The 18,646-nt window shown below is 41.3% G+C and overlaps 1 protein-coding gene across 1 annotated transcript in view; it reads left to right on the top strand.

Moving 5' to 3' along the window:
- The window catches only part of CLSTN2 (calsyntenin 2), a 625,554-nt gene that overhangs the window by 480,706 nt on the left and 126,202 nt on the right, over positions 1-18,646 (top strand). The window contains exon 5 of the mRNA XM_033212488.1: positions 8,502-8,651. Within this exon, the coding sequence (XP_033068379.1) occupies positions 8,502-8,651 (150 nt within the window). The remainder of the gene's footprint in view (positions 1-8,501; positions 8,652-18,646) is intronic.

The raw sequence follows: 18,646 nt of genomic DNA, 5'->3' as shown, positions 1-18,646 counted from the left end.
GTGCACCACAACATCTGATTACTTTTGTATTTTTAGTAGAGACGGGGTTTCTCCATGTTGGTCAGGCTGGTCTTAAACTCCTGACCTTAGGTAATCCACCTACCTCAGCCTCCCAAAGCGCTGGGATTACAGGTGTGAGCCACCACAACCAACCCCATGAGAAGTTTTAATTGTTGGCTTTAAAGCAAACAGGCGTGAGTTCTAGGAGGTCACACGTTCACTGAAAGGTAGTCACTGTGGCATATCTGCACAGTCCATGCAAAGTATGGTGGGCAGCAGGACCAGGCAAGTAGGCTGTATCTAGCTGTCCCATAGGGAACTGGTCACCAGGAGGCTATTGTATAAGGCAGTTGTTTGAATTAGCCACACAGAGAAACTTGGAGATGTAGAACTGGAAACTGTGTTAAGAGTGACTGAGTCCTGCTTCTGGTATGGGGAAGTCTAACTAATATTCGAAATGAATGCCAAGGTAACATAAAATTGTAAGCATTCACTACAGCCATAAAGTCTTAAATTTAAAATTTAAATCATATAACATATTTTTCTCAACCATGATGGTATGAAACTAGAAATCAATAGCAGGACAAAAAACTAGAAAATTCACAAATATGTGGAATTAAATAATGTGGTCCTGAACAACAAATGGGTCGAAGAAGAAATCAAAAGGAAAAATTTTAAAAATATCTTGAGGCAAATGAAAATGAAATCACAATATGTCAAATTTTTTCAGATGTAGGAAAGGCCATTTTAAAAGGGAATGTTATAGAAATAAATGCCTAAATTTTAAAAGAAGAAAGATCTCAAATAACCTAATGTTATACATCAAGGAACTAGAACAAGAACAAACTAAACCCTAAATTAGTAAAAGGAAGGAAATAACAAAGGTTAGAATAGAAATAACTGAAACAGTAGAAGACAGTATAAAAGATCAATGACACCAAATTTTTTTAAATAGATAAACTAACTGATAAACCTTTAGCTAGGCTAAGAAAAAAACAGAGACAAGACTCATAGATGAAATCAGAAATGAAAGAGAAGACATTACAACTGATACCACTGAAATAATTTTCAAAGGAAGATAAGAGACTGCTAAGAACACTTTTATACCAACAAATTGCATAACCTAGGAGAAACAGATAAGTTCCTAAAGACATGCAACCTACCAAGACAGAATAATAAGGAAATGAGAATCTGAACAGACCAATAATGAGTAAGAAGACTGAATTCATAATAATAGTTTTTAAAAATATCCTATCAAAGAATATCCCAGGATCTGATGGATTCACAGCTGAATTCTACCAAGCATTGAAAGAACTAATACCAATCCTCAAACTTCCAAAACATTGAAGAGAAGGGAACACTTTCAAACTCATCTTATTAGGCTGGCATTACCCTGACATCAAAGTCAGACAAAGACAGTACAAGAAAATAAAATTATAGGCCAATATTTCTGATGAGCTTAGATGCCAAAATAGTCCTCAACAAAATACTAGCAAACCAAATTCAACAGCACATTAAAAGGATCATACACCATGATTAAGTGGGACTTAGCCCTGGGATGCAAAGAAAGTTCAACATACACAAATCAATAAATGTGATATACTACATTAACAGAATGAAGGACAAAGATCATATGATATCTCAATAGATGCAGAAAAAGCATTTCACAAAATTCAGCATCCTTTCATGATAAAAATTCTCAACAAATAATGTATAGAAGGAATGTCTTCAACACAATAAAGACTGTATATTACAAGGCCACAGCAAACATCATACTCCACGGTGAAAAGTTTAAAGCTTTTTTTCTCGAAGGTAAGGAATAAGACAAGGATGCTCACTCTTGCCACTTCTATTCAGCATAGTACTGAAAGTTCTATCTAGATCAATTAAGGAAGAAAAAGAAATAAAAGGTACTCAAATCAGAGAGGAATAAGTAAAATTATCTGTTTGCAGATTACATGATTTTACATGGAGAAAACCCCAAAGACACCACCAAAGACTGCTGTAACTAATAAATAAATTCAGAAAAGTTGCAGGATACAAAAGCAACATACAAAAATTATTTTCATTTTTGTACACTAACAACAAACTATCCAAAAATGCATTTACGATAGCATCAAAAGAAATAAAATACTTAGAAATAATTTAAGGAGGTGAAATATATGTACACAGAAAACTATAAAACATTGATGAAAGAAAATGTAGAAGACACAAATAAATTAGAAGATATTCCATGTTTATGGATTGGAAGAATCAATATTGTTAAAGTGTTCTACTCAGGAATCGAAAACCAAATACTGCACATTCTCACTTATAAACGGGACCTAAGCTATGGGTGTGCAAAGTCATACAGAGTGGTATAATGGACACTGGAGACTCAGAAGGAAAAGGATGAGAAGTGGGGAGGGGTAAAAAAACTACCCATTGGGAACAATGTACACTACTTGGGTGATAGGTGCACTAACATCCGAGACTTCACCACTATACAATTCATGTAACGAAAAAACCACTTGTACCCCTAAAACTATTAAAATAAAAAAATTTAAAAATAAAATGTCTGTACTACCCAAAGCAAGATACAGACTCAATGCAATCTCTATCAAAATTACAATGGTAGTTTTCATAGTAACAGAAGATACAATCCTAAAATTCATATGGAATCACAAAAGACTTCAAATAGCTAAAGCAACCTTGAACAAGAAGAACAAACCTGGAAGTATTATACTTCCTGATTTCAAACTATAAAACTGTATTGCAAAGCTATAGTAATCAAATCAGTATGTAGCTGTCATAAAAACAGACACATAGACCAATGGAGCAGAATAGAGAACCCAGAAATAAATTCACACATATGTAGTTAGCTAATTTTCAACAAAGGCACCAAGAATACACAATGGAAAAGAACAGACTTGTGAATAAATAGTACTGAAAAAAACTGGATACCCACAAGCAAAACAAGCAAAATTGGACGCTTCTATTACACTATATACAAAAATAATTCAAAATGGATTACAGACTTACACATAAGACCTGAAACTATAAAAACCCTAGAAGAAAATATAAGGAGAAGGCTCTTTGACGTTGGTAGTGGCAATGATTTTTTAATTTGATAGCAAAAGCATAGGCAACAAAAGCAAAATTAAACAAGTGGCACAACATCAAACTAAAAAGCTCTGCATAGCAAAGAAAGCATTCAACAAAATGCAGAGGCAACCTACGGAATGGGAAAATTATTTGTAGACCATATATGCAATAAAGAGTTATCCAAAATATATAAGGAACTCATATAACACATAATAGCAAAAAAAAAAAAAAAAAAAGAAAACACCTGATTTTAAAATGTGCAAAGGACCTGAATGGACATTTTTCCAAAGAAGGTATACAAAGAAGGTCAACGTGCATACAGAAAGATGTTCAATGTCACTACCAGTAAAATGCAAATCAAACCCTCAATGAGCTATCACCTGACAACTATTAGGATGATTACCGTCAAAAAGTTCATGAGGAGAAGCATTGGTGAAGATGTGAAGAAAAGGGATTCCTTGCAGACTTGGTGAAAATGTAAATTGGTACAGCTATTCCAGAAAACAGCATGAATGTACCTCAAAAAATTACAAATAGAACTACCATAGGTTCAGCAATTCCACTTTTGGGTATGTATTCACAGGGGGAAAATAAATAATATCTTGAAGAGATAGTTGCACTCCCATATTTATTGCAGCATTATTCACAATAGCAAAGATGCAGAAACAACCTAAGTGACTGTTGACAGATGAATGGATAAAAAATATGTGGGAGATACACACATACAATGGAATATTATTCAACCTTATAAAAGAAGGAAATCCTGCCATTTGCAACAACTTGGATGAACCTGAAGGACATTATGCTCAGTGAAATATCCCAGACACAGAAATACAAATGCCTCATGATATCACTTATATGTGAAATCTTAAAAGGTTGAACTCATAGAAATAGAGAGTAGAATCATGGTTGCCAGGGTTTAGGGAGGGAGTGGGGGAAAAGAGAAGATATTGACCATAGGATATAAACTTTAGTTATTAATATAAGATGAATAAATACTGGAGAATGTACAACAGGGTGACTACAGCTAATGGTAATGTATTATATACTTGAAATTTGCTGAGAGTAGATCTCAACTGAGCTCACCACACACACACACACAAAGAAAGGTAACAATGTGATGTGATGCATATGTTAAATAGCTTGATCATGGTAGTCGTTTAATAATGTATACATATATGAAAACATCACATCATATATCCTAAATATATACAATTTTTATTTGTCAATCATACCTCCATAAAGCTGGAAAAAAATCCCGCAAATTGGTGGACACCACACTTACATCCATCACTCGTGTGTGTGTGTCTGTGTGTGTGTGGTCTTTGACAAGTTACTTGAACTTTTTCTCAGACCCTCACCAGTAAAATGGGAATTAAATATTGTACCTGTGCAGTGTGATTGTTACCTAAACTGATGCCAACAAAATACTAGAGCCTCTGGCACAAGCCAGCCACTCAGCCATATTAGAGAATGACAGAGGAGGGAGCGGTAGGCTCTCAACGACACCCAGTTACCACTTGGCAGATTTTTTACTTTGAAGCAATTGTTTGGTCTTCAAGCAGCCTTAGCTGGGCTCTCTCTTTGTCAGAAAGCTGCGCTAGTGAATAACAGGACTCTCATACTTCTGAGCCAAATGTATCCTAGGGCCTGCTCATTCTTAAAGTGAATGAAAATGTTTATTTCCCATATGAATGGAAAAGTGTTACATGCCTTGTGTGGGAAATTCAGAAAGCACAGAAAAGTATGAAGTCACCCATAATCCTGCCAAAGTAACCAGTATTAACAGTTAACCATTAAACCATTGTTTGCCAAATTTTCAATAGTTTTTCTGTAAAGTTTTTAAACAAAATTAGGACCACAATATCCTTGCATTTGTCTGTCCTCCCTTTTTTCACTTAACATTTAATTACATGTATTTTCCCCATCTTTAAACATTCTTTATAATCACCACTTTTACTGCTGAGCAACAATCCATCTTATGCGTAGGTGTTATACTTAGCTCTTCCCTTATAGTGTCAGGCTATTTTTCAGTGTAATAAATACTAGATGAACATATTTGCACATATATCTGCAATTGTATCATTTCTCTAGAATCAATTTTTAGAGAAGGAATTGCACTCCCAAAAGGTATGAACAATTTCAAACTGACTGGCATGTATTGCCAAATAGCTTTCCAGATAGGTTGTTCCAATTCAAATTCTACTAGAAGAGTGTTGGTCGGTACGTCTGTTTCATCCTCTCAGCCCCTACTCTCCGAGAGTTTTTTTAAAAAAAATACCTAACTAATACGCAAGGTAGGGACTGGTTGTTCTTTAAAGGTAAATTTCTCAAGTTCCTTTGGAGAAATAGCTCCAGGGACTTATGTTCACCATGGTTAACTGTGGGATTAGGTCTCCTGAGAAGATAGTGGTAGAAAAATCATTCAAATATGGAGAAAAAGATACAATTGCAACAGAAGCAAAACAGGTGGCTTTTCTGAGCTTTCAAAATTTTTTAATGTGTATCTTATCGAAATATGACCTTCTCCCATGCAACAATTGATCACAATACTGTACCCTCAGTTTTGACCTAATGCTTCAAATTCTGTGCTTTGAAACTCATTTTCACATGCATGAAGTTGGTGGTGGTGGAGAAGGTAAATTAGTTTCTCAGACAGTTTTATTAAGACTTGTTATGGAAGTAGAGCTGCAACAAAGAGCCAAGGATTCAGCTTGTGTGTTTATTTTTCTACCAGAATCAATAATGTTTGGTCTGCTTAATGTTGTACACATTGTAAACTCTGAGTCTTCCATTTGTAAGAGGAGTACCTTTTGAGAGCCATTTAATTTTAAAGGAAGTTTTTTTTTTTCAAAATTCAATGTGATGTTGTGAAAATATACTTCTCATGGTTATATTATAGTGCTTCCACCTGACAGAATTCCTCCCCTGTGATAACTATAACCACATATAAGTTTGTTAACAGAATCCATGGGGAGTGTTACCAACCAACACTGAGCCATTCCAGACCTGTGCAGGCCCTCAGATCTGAGAGAGAAACAATAACTGAGGACAAATGAAAGGGATTCCGAACACCAGCCACTAAGCTAGAAACACATCAAACGTGTTTTTATTTAGATATTTTTGACTGACTTTGTTAACTAAATTCTATCTCATATTGGTGGATGAAGCATATTTTTAGAAATAAATTTTTAAAAATAGTCCAGAGAAGATAGCAGAATAGATTATTCTAATTCTTTTTTTTTTTTTTTTTTTGATGGAGTCTCACTCTGTCGCCCAGGCTGGAGTGCCATGGCGTGATCTCGGCTCGCTGCAACCTCTGCCTGCCTCCCGGGTTCAAGTGGTTCTCTTGTCTCAGCCTCCCAAGCAGCTGGGATTACAGGTGCCTGCCACCACATCCAGCTAATTTTTGTAGTTTTAGTAGAGACAGGGTTTCACTTTGTTGGCCACACTGGTCTTGAACTCCTGGCCTCGTTATCCGCCCACCTCAGCCTCCCAAAGTGCTGGGATTACAGACATGAGTCACTGCGCCCAGCTGATTATTCTAACTCTTGGTCCAGTGTCTTGGGCAACTTGGTATTCCCTCCTAGACATCAGTCAGCATCTGCTCCTCCCACTTCCCATTTCCTGCTCCTCCCAGCCTCACATAGATTCACATGTGCAGCATCTGCTCATGGCCGGGTGCCAATACTGTTTCACTAATATTGCGTAATTGGTGGACTTTTTTTTTAAATCTTTAAAGCATTACTTGACTTTTCTAACTTTCTAAGCTTTCTTGTTTCATTCCATGTTCTCTCAATATGCATAAACAATACACAGCAGTTAGAATAGAAGAAAGCTCATTTAGGTAATTTTCTTTAGTTTTGATGAAATATAAAAATATTCCTGAGTCAGGCTGGGCATGTTGGCTCACACCTGTAACCCTAGCACTTTGGGAGGATGAGGCAGGTGGATCACCTGAGATCAGGAGTTCGAGACTAGCCTGGCCAACATGGCAAAACCCCATCTCTATAAAAAACATAAAAATTAGCCAGGCGTGTCCCAGTACTTGAGAGGCTGAGGCAGGAGAATCACTTGAACCCAGGAGGGGGAAGGTTGCAGTGAGCCGAGATCATGCCACTGAACTCCAGCCTGGGTGACAGAGCCAGACTCTATCTCAAAAAATACACATATATATGAGTCAGCCTTCCCTCTTTGTTTATTTTATTTTTTTTTCAGACAGTCTTGCTCTGTCACCCAGGCTGGAGTATAGTGCTGCAATCTCTGCTCACTACAACCTCCACCTCCCAGGTTCAAACAATTCTTGTGCCTCAGCCTCCTGAGTAGCTGGGACTACAGATGTGTGCCACCACGCCTGGCTTATTTTTGTTTTTTTAAATAGAGATGGGGTTTTACCATGTTGGCCAGGCTGGTCTCAAACTCCTGTCCTCAAGCCATCTACTCACCTCGGACTTCCAAAGTTCTGGGATCACAGACGTGAGCCACTGCACCTGGCCTATTTTGTTGATTTGTTTTTTAATTTCAATGTTAAAATTTAGTTTCTGGTAAAAGATGATAACATTTGAGTTCTAATTTGCTGTCAACTCTGCCACCAAAAAAAAGTAGTAGGAATGAAATTATTCTCAGCAAAATACTTTAATCTCTTAGAATTAAAAGCTTAAAAGTATTAAATGCATTTTAGGTCTTTATTAGTTCCCTGGAACTAAAATTGTATTTCAGCAAAAATAATGAATTAAAATTTTGCTCATTAATTACCAATATTTATTTCAGAACCATAATATGAAACCCACAGAAACAAAAACACACAAACAACCACGAAAAAAATTACTTGGTATCTCTTAGAGAAGAAAAATGTCTTCTTCGGGGCAAGAAGTGTGTTACTCTGCGTCACTTTCAGAAGGCGGTCACATGTTTTCTTATTGATTTTACTTCCTATTTGGTAGCAAAATAATGTGAGATGAGGCAGTGAACATTCCTGGCGACAAGCCCAGATGTGAAAAAATATGTGTCCGGACATTTTCTGAATTCCATCTTTTTCCCAGAGATATCCTTGCAGATGAATGGTCTTTGCCCTACGTCAGGGACACAATCACATGGCTGTACTTTAGGAGGAAGTCTTCTGGCAGCCCATTACTTATAAACACAAGCCAGTTGGATTCCAGGTGTGCACTCGAAATTCCCTGGCAGTCCTATTGCATGGCTAGGTGGCTTCAGCCAGTGGGTTCCCAGGAATTTGCTACCAAAGCATAAGCAGGCTACAAGTGGAGTCATGCTCCTGTTTGCCCTTGTTTTTACAAAGAGATAAGGAAAAGGGTCACTGTCTTTCTGTGAAGGTGGGTGGAGTGGAGAAGAGATTTGGGAGAAGTACAGTGTCATTAAATTGACCTGAAATGCTTTTGAACATCTCTGTTCTTCAGGCAACATCAGGAACACTGAGAAGCTGAGCTATGACAAACAACACCAGTATGAGATCCTGGTGACCGCCTACGACTGTGGACAGAAGCCCGCTGCTCAGGACACCCTGGTGCAGGTTGATGTGAAGCCAGTTTGCAAGCCTGGCTGGCAAGGTGGGCCTGTTTTATCAGCCTTGTGTGAAGGCAGCATGGTCTGGTGTATAGAAAGTGGTGTACTTGTTCTCAAATCATCACAACACATAACTTTTTTAAGTATAGTCACTTTGTTGTGAGAAATAAAGTAGCTTGCTTATTCTCACAACTCTTAGGTGATATATTATCCCCATTTTTCAGCTGAGAATATCAGAGACATCTCCTATAACCTCATGCACCCTGTTTGTCCAGTGCTCCCTTTCTCAAATCTCATGACATCTTTGATCAATAGAAATTATCTCACAGCATGTAGGAGAAATTGTCAGCAAGCCTATTCACTTTACCCTAGGGTGCTGGGTCTACCTGATGCATTTCAAGTTTGGCATCACGGATCAACACCTAGGGAAAGTCATCGTGTTCTTTGTGCTCACACAGAGTGCACACAGGCAGAGGCGGGAGACCCAGAATCCAGCCTCTGGATTAGGGAGTGTATAAAATGTTGAGTCTGGGAATGAAGAAGCAATGACTGTTGATGGAGGTGGATTTTTGTGTCAGTTTAGCTCTTTTAAAATGCAAGGAAAACTAAATGCTTAGGTCGCCCTTAGATAATAGAGTTTATCACTGAACTGAGGGCAAGTAAGGAAGGTGAGGACAGCTGCATAGATGGACCTTACAGAGATTTAAGTGATTTGTGGAATAATAATAGCTTTAGTGGTGATGCTAATAGATCTGGTGACTGAGCTCGGATTCTAGAATTATCTCTGCACCATTATTTTGGTGGCCTCATGGTTCCCTGTCTCTACTTCATGTGTTGAAGATGCTGCAGGCTATTGCTTACTTATAACTCATAAAGTGCTTCATTTCTGGGTGCTGCCTTCTATTGGTGTGTCTTTAAGCTTCTGCCTCCCTCTTATATTCTCATATTTTCTCTCTGTCTCTCTGCCTCTCTCTGCCTCTCTCTCTCTCTCTCTCTCTCTCTCTCTTCTCTCTCTCTCTCTCTCTCTCTTTCTCTCTGTCTCTGTCTCTCTGCTATCTTTAATTCTTAAATTCCCTAGAAAGAGTTGATGTTAGTCACTCACATCCATGTAGGGAAGACTGATGCCTGACCACCCTGTAAATCTCTGGTCAGTCTTTGAATGACTGCCTTTTATTCAGTTACTCATTCCTAATCCAATTCATCAGGGTCAGATTGGCAGGACATCATGGTACAAAGTAAGGACGCCTGTGTCTGAGAAGCTACCTGACATCATTCCCCTCAGAAGGCAGTTCTCAAAGCGCTCCTCCCTTGAACAACTTGATCTCCCTTAAACTTAAAACTGAAAAGATCGGAAGGGGTAATTTAACCCACCTCTGGAGACAGCCAGAGTTGTTTGCCTTTGAACAAAGTAGAAAAGATGAAATGCTCAGTAGAGGAACCACAGGTAAGGCACATGAGAGATAAAGAACAAAGCAGAGTCATCTTTATGTCAGTCTGTTAGGATCAAGGAAGAGACATAGAAAGAAGGACAAGCCAGAGTGGGAAACTTTGTTTTCCCAACCTTGGGGAGCCTGAGCTCTGATTGGGTATAATTCACTAGACCCAAGGACCCTGCAGACAGAATTCTGTCTTGTTCACCACTGAATTTCTCAAGCTTGGTGCAGTGTCTAGTGCCAGTGGTGGGTGCTCAAGAAAATAGTCATTGAATGAATGAATGGATGGACGAATGAAAGAAAAGATATCTGAGTTAAGAAGAACTCACCTTGTTTTGTTTTTAACTCATGGGAATTAGCTCCAGTGAAGGTGTGGCCTTTGAAGAGAAAACCTGGAAAAAATATATAAACTCTCTATGCATGAAATATGTTCACAATGAGAATTTAAGTGGGAAAAGCAAAACACACAGCTCTATCAGGAGAATAGTCCCAATGTTTCTTTGACTTTGACAAATGAGGCACCTACAGATTTGTGATTACATTTTTATTCCTATATTTAAATGTAATTTCCTAACAGAATTTGTACTTATTAAATGTATGCAAGGAAAAACCTTGTCACAATGTTTAACTCTACATGTGAAGAATGTATTGAGCACCACCCTGTAGTGCACACTGCTGTTTGCAGTCCAGACAAACCTTGTTGGGCAAGGCTGGTGCCCATTTGCTGTTGTGTCTCCAGTGCCCAGCACAGAATCAGACATGATGCAGGCACTTAGCAAGTGTTTAACGATGGAGGAATGGTCAGAAAAACTTTGGTTAAAAAATGTACCTTTCTGTGGAATAAAGAAAGCAGGGAAGAGGCAATTCCCTGCATCCATTGATAGTGTTAGGCAAAATGATTTAAACACATGTAACATCAGAATCAGCTACTTCATGGTGGCTTCCCTGCCTTAGCTGTGTGGGCTATGATGAGGTTTCTCTTCAAATAACCTGATCAATACTTTATTCTTTAATTCATAGTACTCCCCCACTCCTTTTTCCTTTTTCTTTTTTCTTTTCCTTTCTGCCTTTGCTACATGCCCAGACATGCCACAGTACCAGGCTTATCAGTACCAGCTCACATTCCTTTTATTTGGAAAGAAGACTAGCTTTCTAGCTCATTGCAGACACCCCTTCCCCTTTTCCCTTCTCTCCCTTATGTGCCCACCCTATCTAAAGAAAGTTCAAATGTTTACCCATCCAGAATTAGTTCAAATTGTGCGACCTGACCCCAGCCAATGGGTAGAGAGTACAGGGGCAGGACATACGTCAGAAATAAAGTCTTTCCTGCCCCTTTGTTCAGGTGTGGTCTCATGGTGACTGGCCAAGGAGAAGCACCCCTCTGCACAGAAGTAAAATTGCTTTGCTAAGGATCCTTTGTTTGAGTGTTCAATTTCCTTAGGATTTTGAGCGTTATTCCCAACAGCTGTGGTGGCAGAAGCTGACAATGAATTCTTCATCCTTAATCTTCTCCCTCCAGCTTACCCCTTGCAATTCCTTCCTGCCTAAAGGGAAATGACTTAGAACAAGTACAAGAATTCAAACTGCCAAACTGTGTTTGGCATCCAGAGCCAGAATCTGGGATGTCCTCTCTCTCAGTCACTGCTCCAGTAGGCTTCCAGATCATAGGTAGGCCCTCCAGGCTCTCTGATATGTAGAGCAGGCCATAGGACCTTTCTACCATTCCTGTCCCAGCTCCCAGACCTAGAGAGGAACCTCCTCTCCTCCTCCCAGCCTATGAATTCACTTCATTCCTCCACTTGGACAACCCTGAACTTTTCTTACTCGCTCATCTTGGGGCCTATTCTGCCTTATATCCAGGGCTGCAGCTTCTTAACTGGAAGTTCACCTTTCTCCAGGGAAGAACTGACCACAACTGGTCTGAGTTGCGTGTCTCTTGTCCTGCCCCTTCTCCCAGCTGTGCAGAGCAAACTGGAATGAACCGTGTTTTACTGGCTTGCTTGCTACTTGTAGATAGTGCAGACTGCCCCTTACTGTGAGTGGGCATCAGATGCCTTGGGGGAAAGGTGTGGCTTCTCATGGAGCCAGTATGGGGTGAATCCTGCACTTTGTAAATGGACCAGGAACACAGAGAGGGGAGGACATTCAGGGGAACAATGAACAATATGAGAAGAGCAGTTTGGCTTGCAGAGAAGGCTATGCCTGGAGAGATGTGGAAAGCAAGATTGGAGAAGTGCTTCTCAAACTCGAACATGCACTTGAGTCAGTGGGGGTATGGGGAGTCTTGGCAAAATGCAGATCCTAATTTAATAAGTCTGGGGTAGGTCTGGCTGCTTCTGTCAACTTCACTTTGACTAAGACTATGCAGAAAATAGTTACCAGACACCTGAGTATTGTCTAATGCTTTTGTGTTGAAAAGACAGCAGCAGAAAGACAGCATCTAATCAGCATTAGATTAGCAGCAACTAATCTAATGCTGGCTAGATTCATTGCTCTCAGTTATTGGCATTGTGAGAGACACTGAAATTGAATGCATATTACATGGTGGAAAATATTCTTTTTGTAGTGAATTAGTTAACCCTTTAGTGAAGGCCTACCGTGTGCTAAAGGCTGGGAATATGGGTAGATCTACCAGGACTCTGAGTATAGAGGGAGATGATAGAAATGCTGAGGATAAAAGCTGCACTGGAGGGACTGTGGGAAGACAAAGGGGATACTTAACCTTGAACCAGGCAGGAGCCCCAGGGAGATGTTCCTGGAGCAAATCTAGAAAAATACTGGGCTTTACCACAGAGAGGAGGGGATATTCCAGACTAGAAAACAGGTGTTAGGTGAGAGAGCACAATGTGGCTGGAGCAGGGGGAAGAAGACCAGACTGGCCAACTGAGGACCAGGTCATGGAGGGAGGGCCTCCTCCTGTATCATCCTGAGGACAGGGGAGCTGCAGAGGCTTTTCTGCCTCCATGTATCTTAGGGAAGAAGGACTCCTCGGCAAACCACGTAGATGGTGGCTGGAATGCAGAGACTCAGGGGAGGGAGGCCAGCAGAAAAGAATGATTATTTCTGAGTGCACTTTCAAGTGGAGCACTCCCCCAAAAGTACTAAAAGTCATGTATTTATTGCAAACTCAAGTTACAGTGGGCATCAAGGTTAGATTTCAGGCAAATCTCATGAGATTCCATAGGCAAAGGGACAAAGGTGGCAGTTGGACGTGTCTGGGGCTGAAGAAGACCCTGCTACACCTTGTCAAGTGTATCTCCCAGTTCTCTCTGCAGCTGTCACCTGCCGCCACCCTCCTGAGGAGATAAACACCTAGGAGCCTAGGGGTCAGCTGGTCCCCTTGCCCCTTCCAAAAGTCAGATGGGTTATTAAATAAACTGAGGATCTGGCTTATATTTTACTATGTGAAAGGCATTGATTTCAAATCAGAGGGTGATAAGCCCACGAAGGTGTCCAGATTTGCTTGGGAAAGTGGGCTCAGGGCATTACCAGAAAGACAGAGTAAAGAAGAATTCTTGCCGTCAGTTCTTTCTTTTACTGTCCTGCCAGGGTGTCTGAGGTTCCAACATTGCAGTGCCAACCTTTTATTTTAATAGATAATCCCCCCGAAAATGAAAATACCTCCTGCAGGAGTCACATGTTAGGAGTCAGCAAAGTGTAGCCTACAGGACAAATCTGGTTGCCTGTTTTTGTACAACTGTGAACTAAGTGATGGCTTTTACATTTTAAATCATTGAAAAAAAGAAAAATAATATTTCATAGCACATTAAAACTATGTGGAGTTTTATTCTTAGTGCATATAGATAAAGATTTATTGGAACACGACCACACTCATTAGTTCACATAGCGCCTATGGTTACCCTACAACAGGAGAGCCAAGTCGTTTCAATAGAGATTACGTGGCCCTCAAGGCCTAAATATTTACTATTTGGTTCTTTACAGAAAAAGTTTTCTGACCCCTGCATGAAGCTCTTGTTGTCCATTGACGCCTTAGCAGGGAGTGGGTGATTAGAGGCATAGCAAAGCCTTGAAAGAATGAGAATCAAATGGACATATTTAGACAGAGGCAAAGAACTGTAAAAGTCCAAAGCAAAGTTCACTGCACAAAGGGCAGGAACATCCTGTGAGATAAGCAATTCTAGCCCATTTAACAGATAAGGAAAACTTAGATTGACTGTCTTGCCCAAAATCTCACAGCGGTAAATGGTAAACATGGAATTCAAATTCATATCAGCCTATTCCAGAGGGCATCTTACTGTGTCAGAAGTAAGAAAGAGGATAGAAAAAGGGGGTTGAGAATTTCCAAAGGGGGATGTCACGAGCTTTGCAAAAGGGTATCTCAGAAAACAGTTTAGAAGAGAGGCACAGCCTATATGTCCTTAAGCAGTGTAGTTAACTTTTCAGTTACCTTAGCCGTAAGATGGTGATGAGACTTACCTGGAAAGGGTAGCTGGAGTTCAATGGGACAATGTCTGCGTAGCACCTAAGAGGCACCACGACTCTCATTTCCTTGATTGAACCAGGTCTAGGGAACCATTGCCTTGAAATTATAATTTGTTCAAAAATAAACCCAAGCTTGAAGACTGTCCGTCTTTCAGATACTATTTGCCCGAAACTAAAGTTATCTCTGATTAGCTCATGGCCCAGAGAAACACAAAGTGAGCCCGAGACATAGGTGTTAAGCTTCAAACCCAAAGATGCCGGGCCCAAGTGTGGCTCCTCACACCACGGCAGGAAGACTCTACCTTCTCCTTGAAGAGAATTCAGCATGAAAAATTACCCCTATACCCTTCCATTCAATAGGACAGCACTGACTTTTTGAGCTTCATACCAGAGGGCTCTGCTTCTTCCTCCACCCTCACAGTCTCCTTCCTATCCTTTTGAATCTCCACTATTTATCAATAACCTCTCTTCTCCCTGTCCCCATTTTTGACTTGCCTCTCCTTCCCCTTCATTTCTTCTACATTCTTCTGGTTCCTTCATCTCCTCTTCCCTTTTCTAAGCATATGCCCTGAACCCCACACAGGGGTAGGTGATGGGGGAATGGGGTCTGTTCAAACCAGTGGAGATGGAGCTAGGTATGGAATGAGAAGGGCTGAACCCCTTAGCTGGATCATAATCTAGCCACAGGCTTTGCTTAAGCTATTTCTCTGGCTGAGCTTTGGTTCCCTAACTGTAAATTAAAAATCATAATCCTTGGCCAAGCTATTTTGTAAGATTGTTAAGACCAAAAGAGATTGTAGCGTAGAAGTACTTCACAAAATTTAAATCCCTATGCAAATGAATGCTATGATTAAATTGGGAAAATAGACACCGTCATGCAAATGAACACACACAGACACACACGAGTACGCACATTTAAATCCACAGAATTGAGTAAGGCTGTGTGGCTTAAGCATCATGTTCTGGATTTTTGTACTTAAGATTGGGATCAAAGGGAGACAATGGGGTGGGGTAGAAAGTGTACAGTCCTGGGGGTCAGCCCAGGAACCCAGATGTCAGTCCCAGCTAGGCCCTAGCTCACTCTGCAACCTTGGAAAAGTCACTGCTGTTCAGCTTTGGGCTTGCCTAAATGTAAGTGCCTTCTTGTGAGGACCAGATGAAAGGCTGCCAGCAGAGAGCCTTTCACAGAACCCCACACGGTGGGGCTCAGAGAACAGCAGCGCTTTTTAGTTCCCTTTATCTCAATTTTAAAAAATCACAATGGAATATTTTTTCCTCAAATAATTGGAAAAACCATTATTGAGGCCTGAATTCCACTGACTGCAGCAGTGTGACCCCAGGGCAGGTGCTCCGGGGGTTTACAGCTGCTAAGGGGATTGCTCAGATCTGCCTGGCAAGCAGCTGAGCTCCTGGCGGAGGGTCTTGTGGGGGCACTTCTCCGTGAATAATGACCTGTTTTGACATCACTGACATAGCCGATCATTAAGGTGCAACAAATGGCTCTGTACAGGATGCTGATTTACCTACTCAATGGTATCTTAATGTGCTTAAAGAGCTGCCAGATAAAAGTGCCCATGCTCAAATCTGCTTTGACCTGACTCTCCTGTGGATACGCCTGGAGGGTAATGAGCCTTAGAGGTTTTCAAGGCCCAATAATATCAGCCCTGAGGGGAAGAGGGTGTGAGCAGACTTCACTCATCCCAAAGAGTACTCAATAATGATAGTAATAATCATTACCACTGACTGAGCACTTACTATTTGCCAAGCCTTATCTAAGGGCATTCATTGCATGCATGTGGTCATTTATTCTTCACTGCTCCCTGAAAACTGTTATTTTCCCATTTTACAGATGAGAACACTGAGGTTAATACACTTGCCACACAGCTAGTAATTTTGAGACCAGCTCAATCTGTCTGCAGACATAGAGATCCTCCCCCAATTTCCTACAATGCATCTCAAAGAAAAGGAGAACACTGCCATCTTTTGAGACCGTTGAAGGAAAGCTATTTGGGGGAAAGTTCTGAAATTAGAACTCTTTCCCCATGTTGAAAAGAAAATATGTCATTGGATAGTAAGGCAGCTTTGAGAGGGGACCATGGCTTGTGAATGGTGGAGGTGGGAGGGGTATCACTTTTGTCACCCAGGCCTACCACTGGGACCTGTCTTCATTCAGGATAACAAGGTCATTCATCACTCAACTTTAGACGACCTCTCAGGGACCACAAGGGGAAAAGCCTTGCCCAAGGTCATGCGGACAGGTGGAACCACAGCTAGACACAGGCCTCCTGACTCAGAGCCCCACATGCTACCTCATCTCCCCATGGACCTGGGTCTGCCCCTGAGCTGCACAGTCTGCCTACTCCCTCTTCCACTGACAGTTCTTTGAACTTTTGCAGTGGGCTAGACTGTCTCCCTGCAGGGAGTCAGCAGAGGATACAGCTTCAGAGTGCAGGCTTTGGAGCCAGAAAGACCCAGGTTCAAATCCAGTTCCATTTGACTCAAGGACATTGGATAAGTCAATTAACCTCTCAGAACCCTCAGATGTGGCGTCTGCAAAATGAGGTTAATAGCAGTACCTATTGCAGAGGATTGTCACAAGGCAGAACTGTGCCTGGCAGGTAGGAATGCCTGAATTAATTCTAGCAATGAGGAAAGTGAAGGCAGGGGAGAGCAAGTAGAAGTGGCTAAAGTGCTTTTGGGAGTCTGGCCAGCCTCTCAGCATTATTTGCTAACTGTGTGACCTTAGGCAGGTCATTTGATATCTCAGCCTCAATTGCCTCCATGGTAAAATTAGCCTCCTGCTAATCCCTTCCTCAGATGGATGCTGTGCAGGTGGATAACATGTGTAAGATGCCCAGCAAAGTGCCTGTTAAATGGTGGCTTCCTTCCTGCTCTCTGCACAACCCAGTGGAGGGCAGCCCCAGCCAGCCTGGTACCTATGCTGCCACCTGCACACAAGCCATACTTGGATTCTCATAATGTGTGTGACCACAGAAAGTGCCCCTCCTCTTCCTGCCACAGTTGTCCTCATCTCTAAAGTGGGCAGAACAGTGCCCCCTTCTCCCCACGTCTACCTCCCAGAGATCCTGGTGGAGGGAGGAACTGGATGGAGAACCAGGAGCTGGCCGAGGTTGACCTCAGGAGCTCTGGATTCACACTTTTAAGTGTGGTGTGACCCATGAGGTACCAACTCAGGGATTTGGAGCATTGACCCCAGCCTAACCATGCAGAGGGACAGTGTGGGCCTAGCCCAACTGAGTTTCCACTCAACTCAGGAAACTTCCCCCAGGGCCTCCTCTGCACCCGGCCAGCCCCTGGGAACCATGAGCTGGAGCGGTGGTGAGGTGAGGGAAGGCAGGTGAGCAGTCCATTCCAATACAGGGCACTGACAAGCAAAGCCCAGGGTCTGTGACAACAGAGGTGAGGTACAGTGGCCAGGCTTGAGAAAGCTTCCCCAAGAAAGTGGCACCTAGGCTGAGGTCTGAAGGATGAGTGCCATTAGTCAGGTGCCTAAGGGGCTGGGGAAGGGGCCAGTGATGGGAAGAAGCAGGGAAGAGCATCTGCAGGAGAGCTTGCTGCTTAACTGCTGCACCTCCGGGCATTTCCGTCCACTCTTCTATCAACATTGTGGCTATATGACTGACAGGAGACAGGCATTTGGGTTGCAGAGAGGGGTTTTGGAGAAAGGTAAGTGATGGAGTAGATGGACTAGTGTGTTTTGTTTTCCTGTTTGTTTCCTTTTCCTTTTTTTTTTTATCTTGAATATATTTTTGTATCTTAAAAAATTATTTAATTATTTTTTAACACTTTTGTGGGTACATAGTAGGTGTATATATTTATGGGATTCATGAGATGTTTTGATACATGGATGCAAACTGAAATGAGCATATCATGGAGAATGGAGTATCCATCCCCTCATGAGCATTTATCCTTTGAGTTTCAGTCAATCAAATTACATTCTTTATTTTAAAATATACAGTTAAGTTATTGACTATAGTCACCTTCTCGTGCTGTCAGATAGTAGGTCTTACTCATTCTTTCCATTTTTTATATCCGTTAACCATCCCCACCTCCCCCTACCAACCCCCTACCACCCTTCACAGCCTTTAGTAACCATCCTTCTACTCTCTGTATTTATGAGCTCAATTGATTTGATTTTTAGA

The sequence above is a fragment of the Trachypithecus francoisi genome, unplaced genomic scaffold (genome assembly GCF_009764315.1).
Source record: "Trachypithecus francoisi isolate TF-2019V2 unplaced genomic scaffold, Tfra_2.0 Lachesis_group0, whole genome shotgun sequence".
NCBI lineage: Eukaryota > Metazoa > Chordata > Mammalia > Primates > Cercopithecidae > Trachypithecus > Trachypithecus francoisi.
Note: the sequence above shows the minus strand (reverse complement) of the source record. Positions and strands in the feature narration are given on the sequence as shown.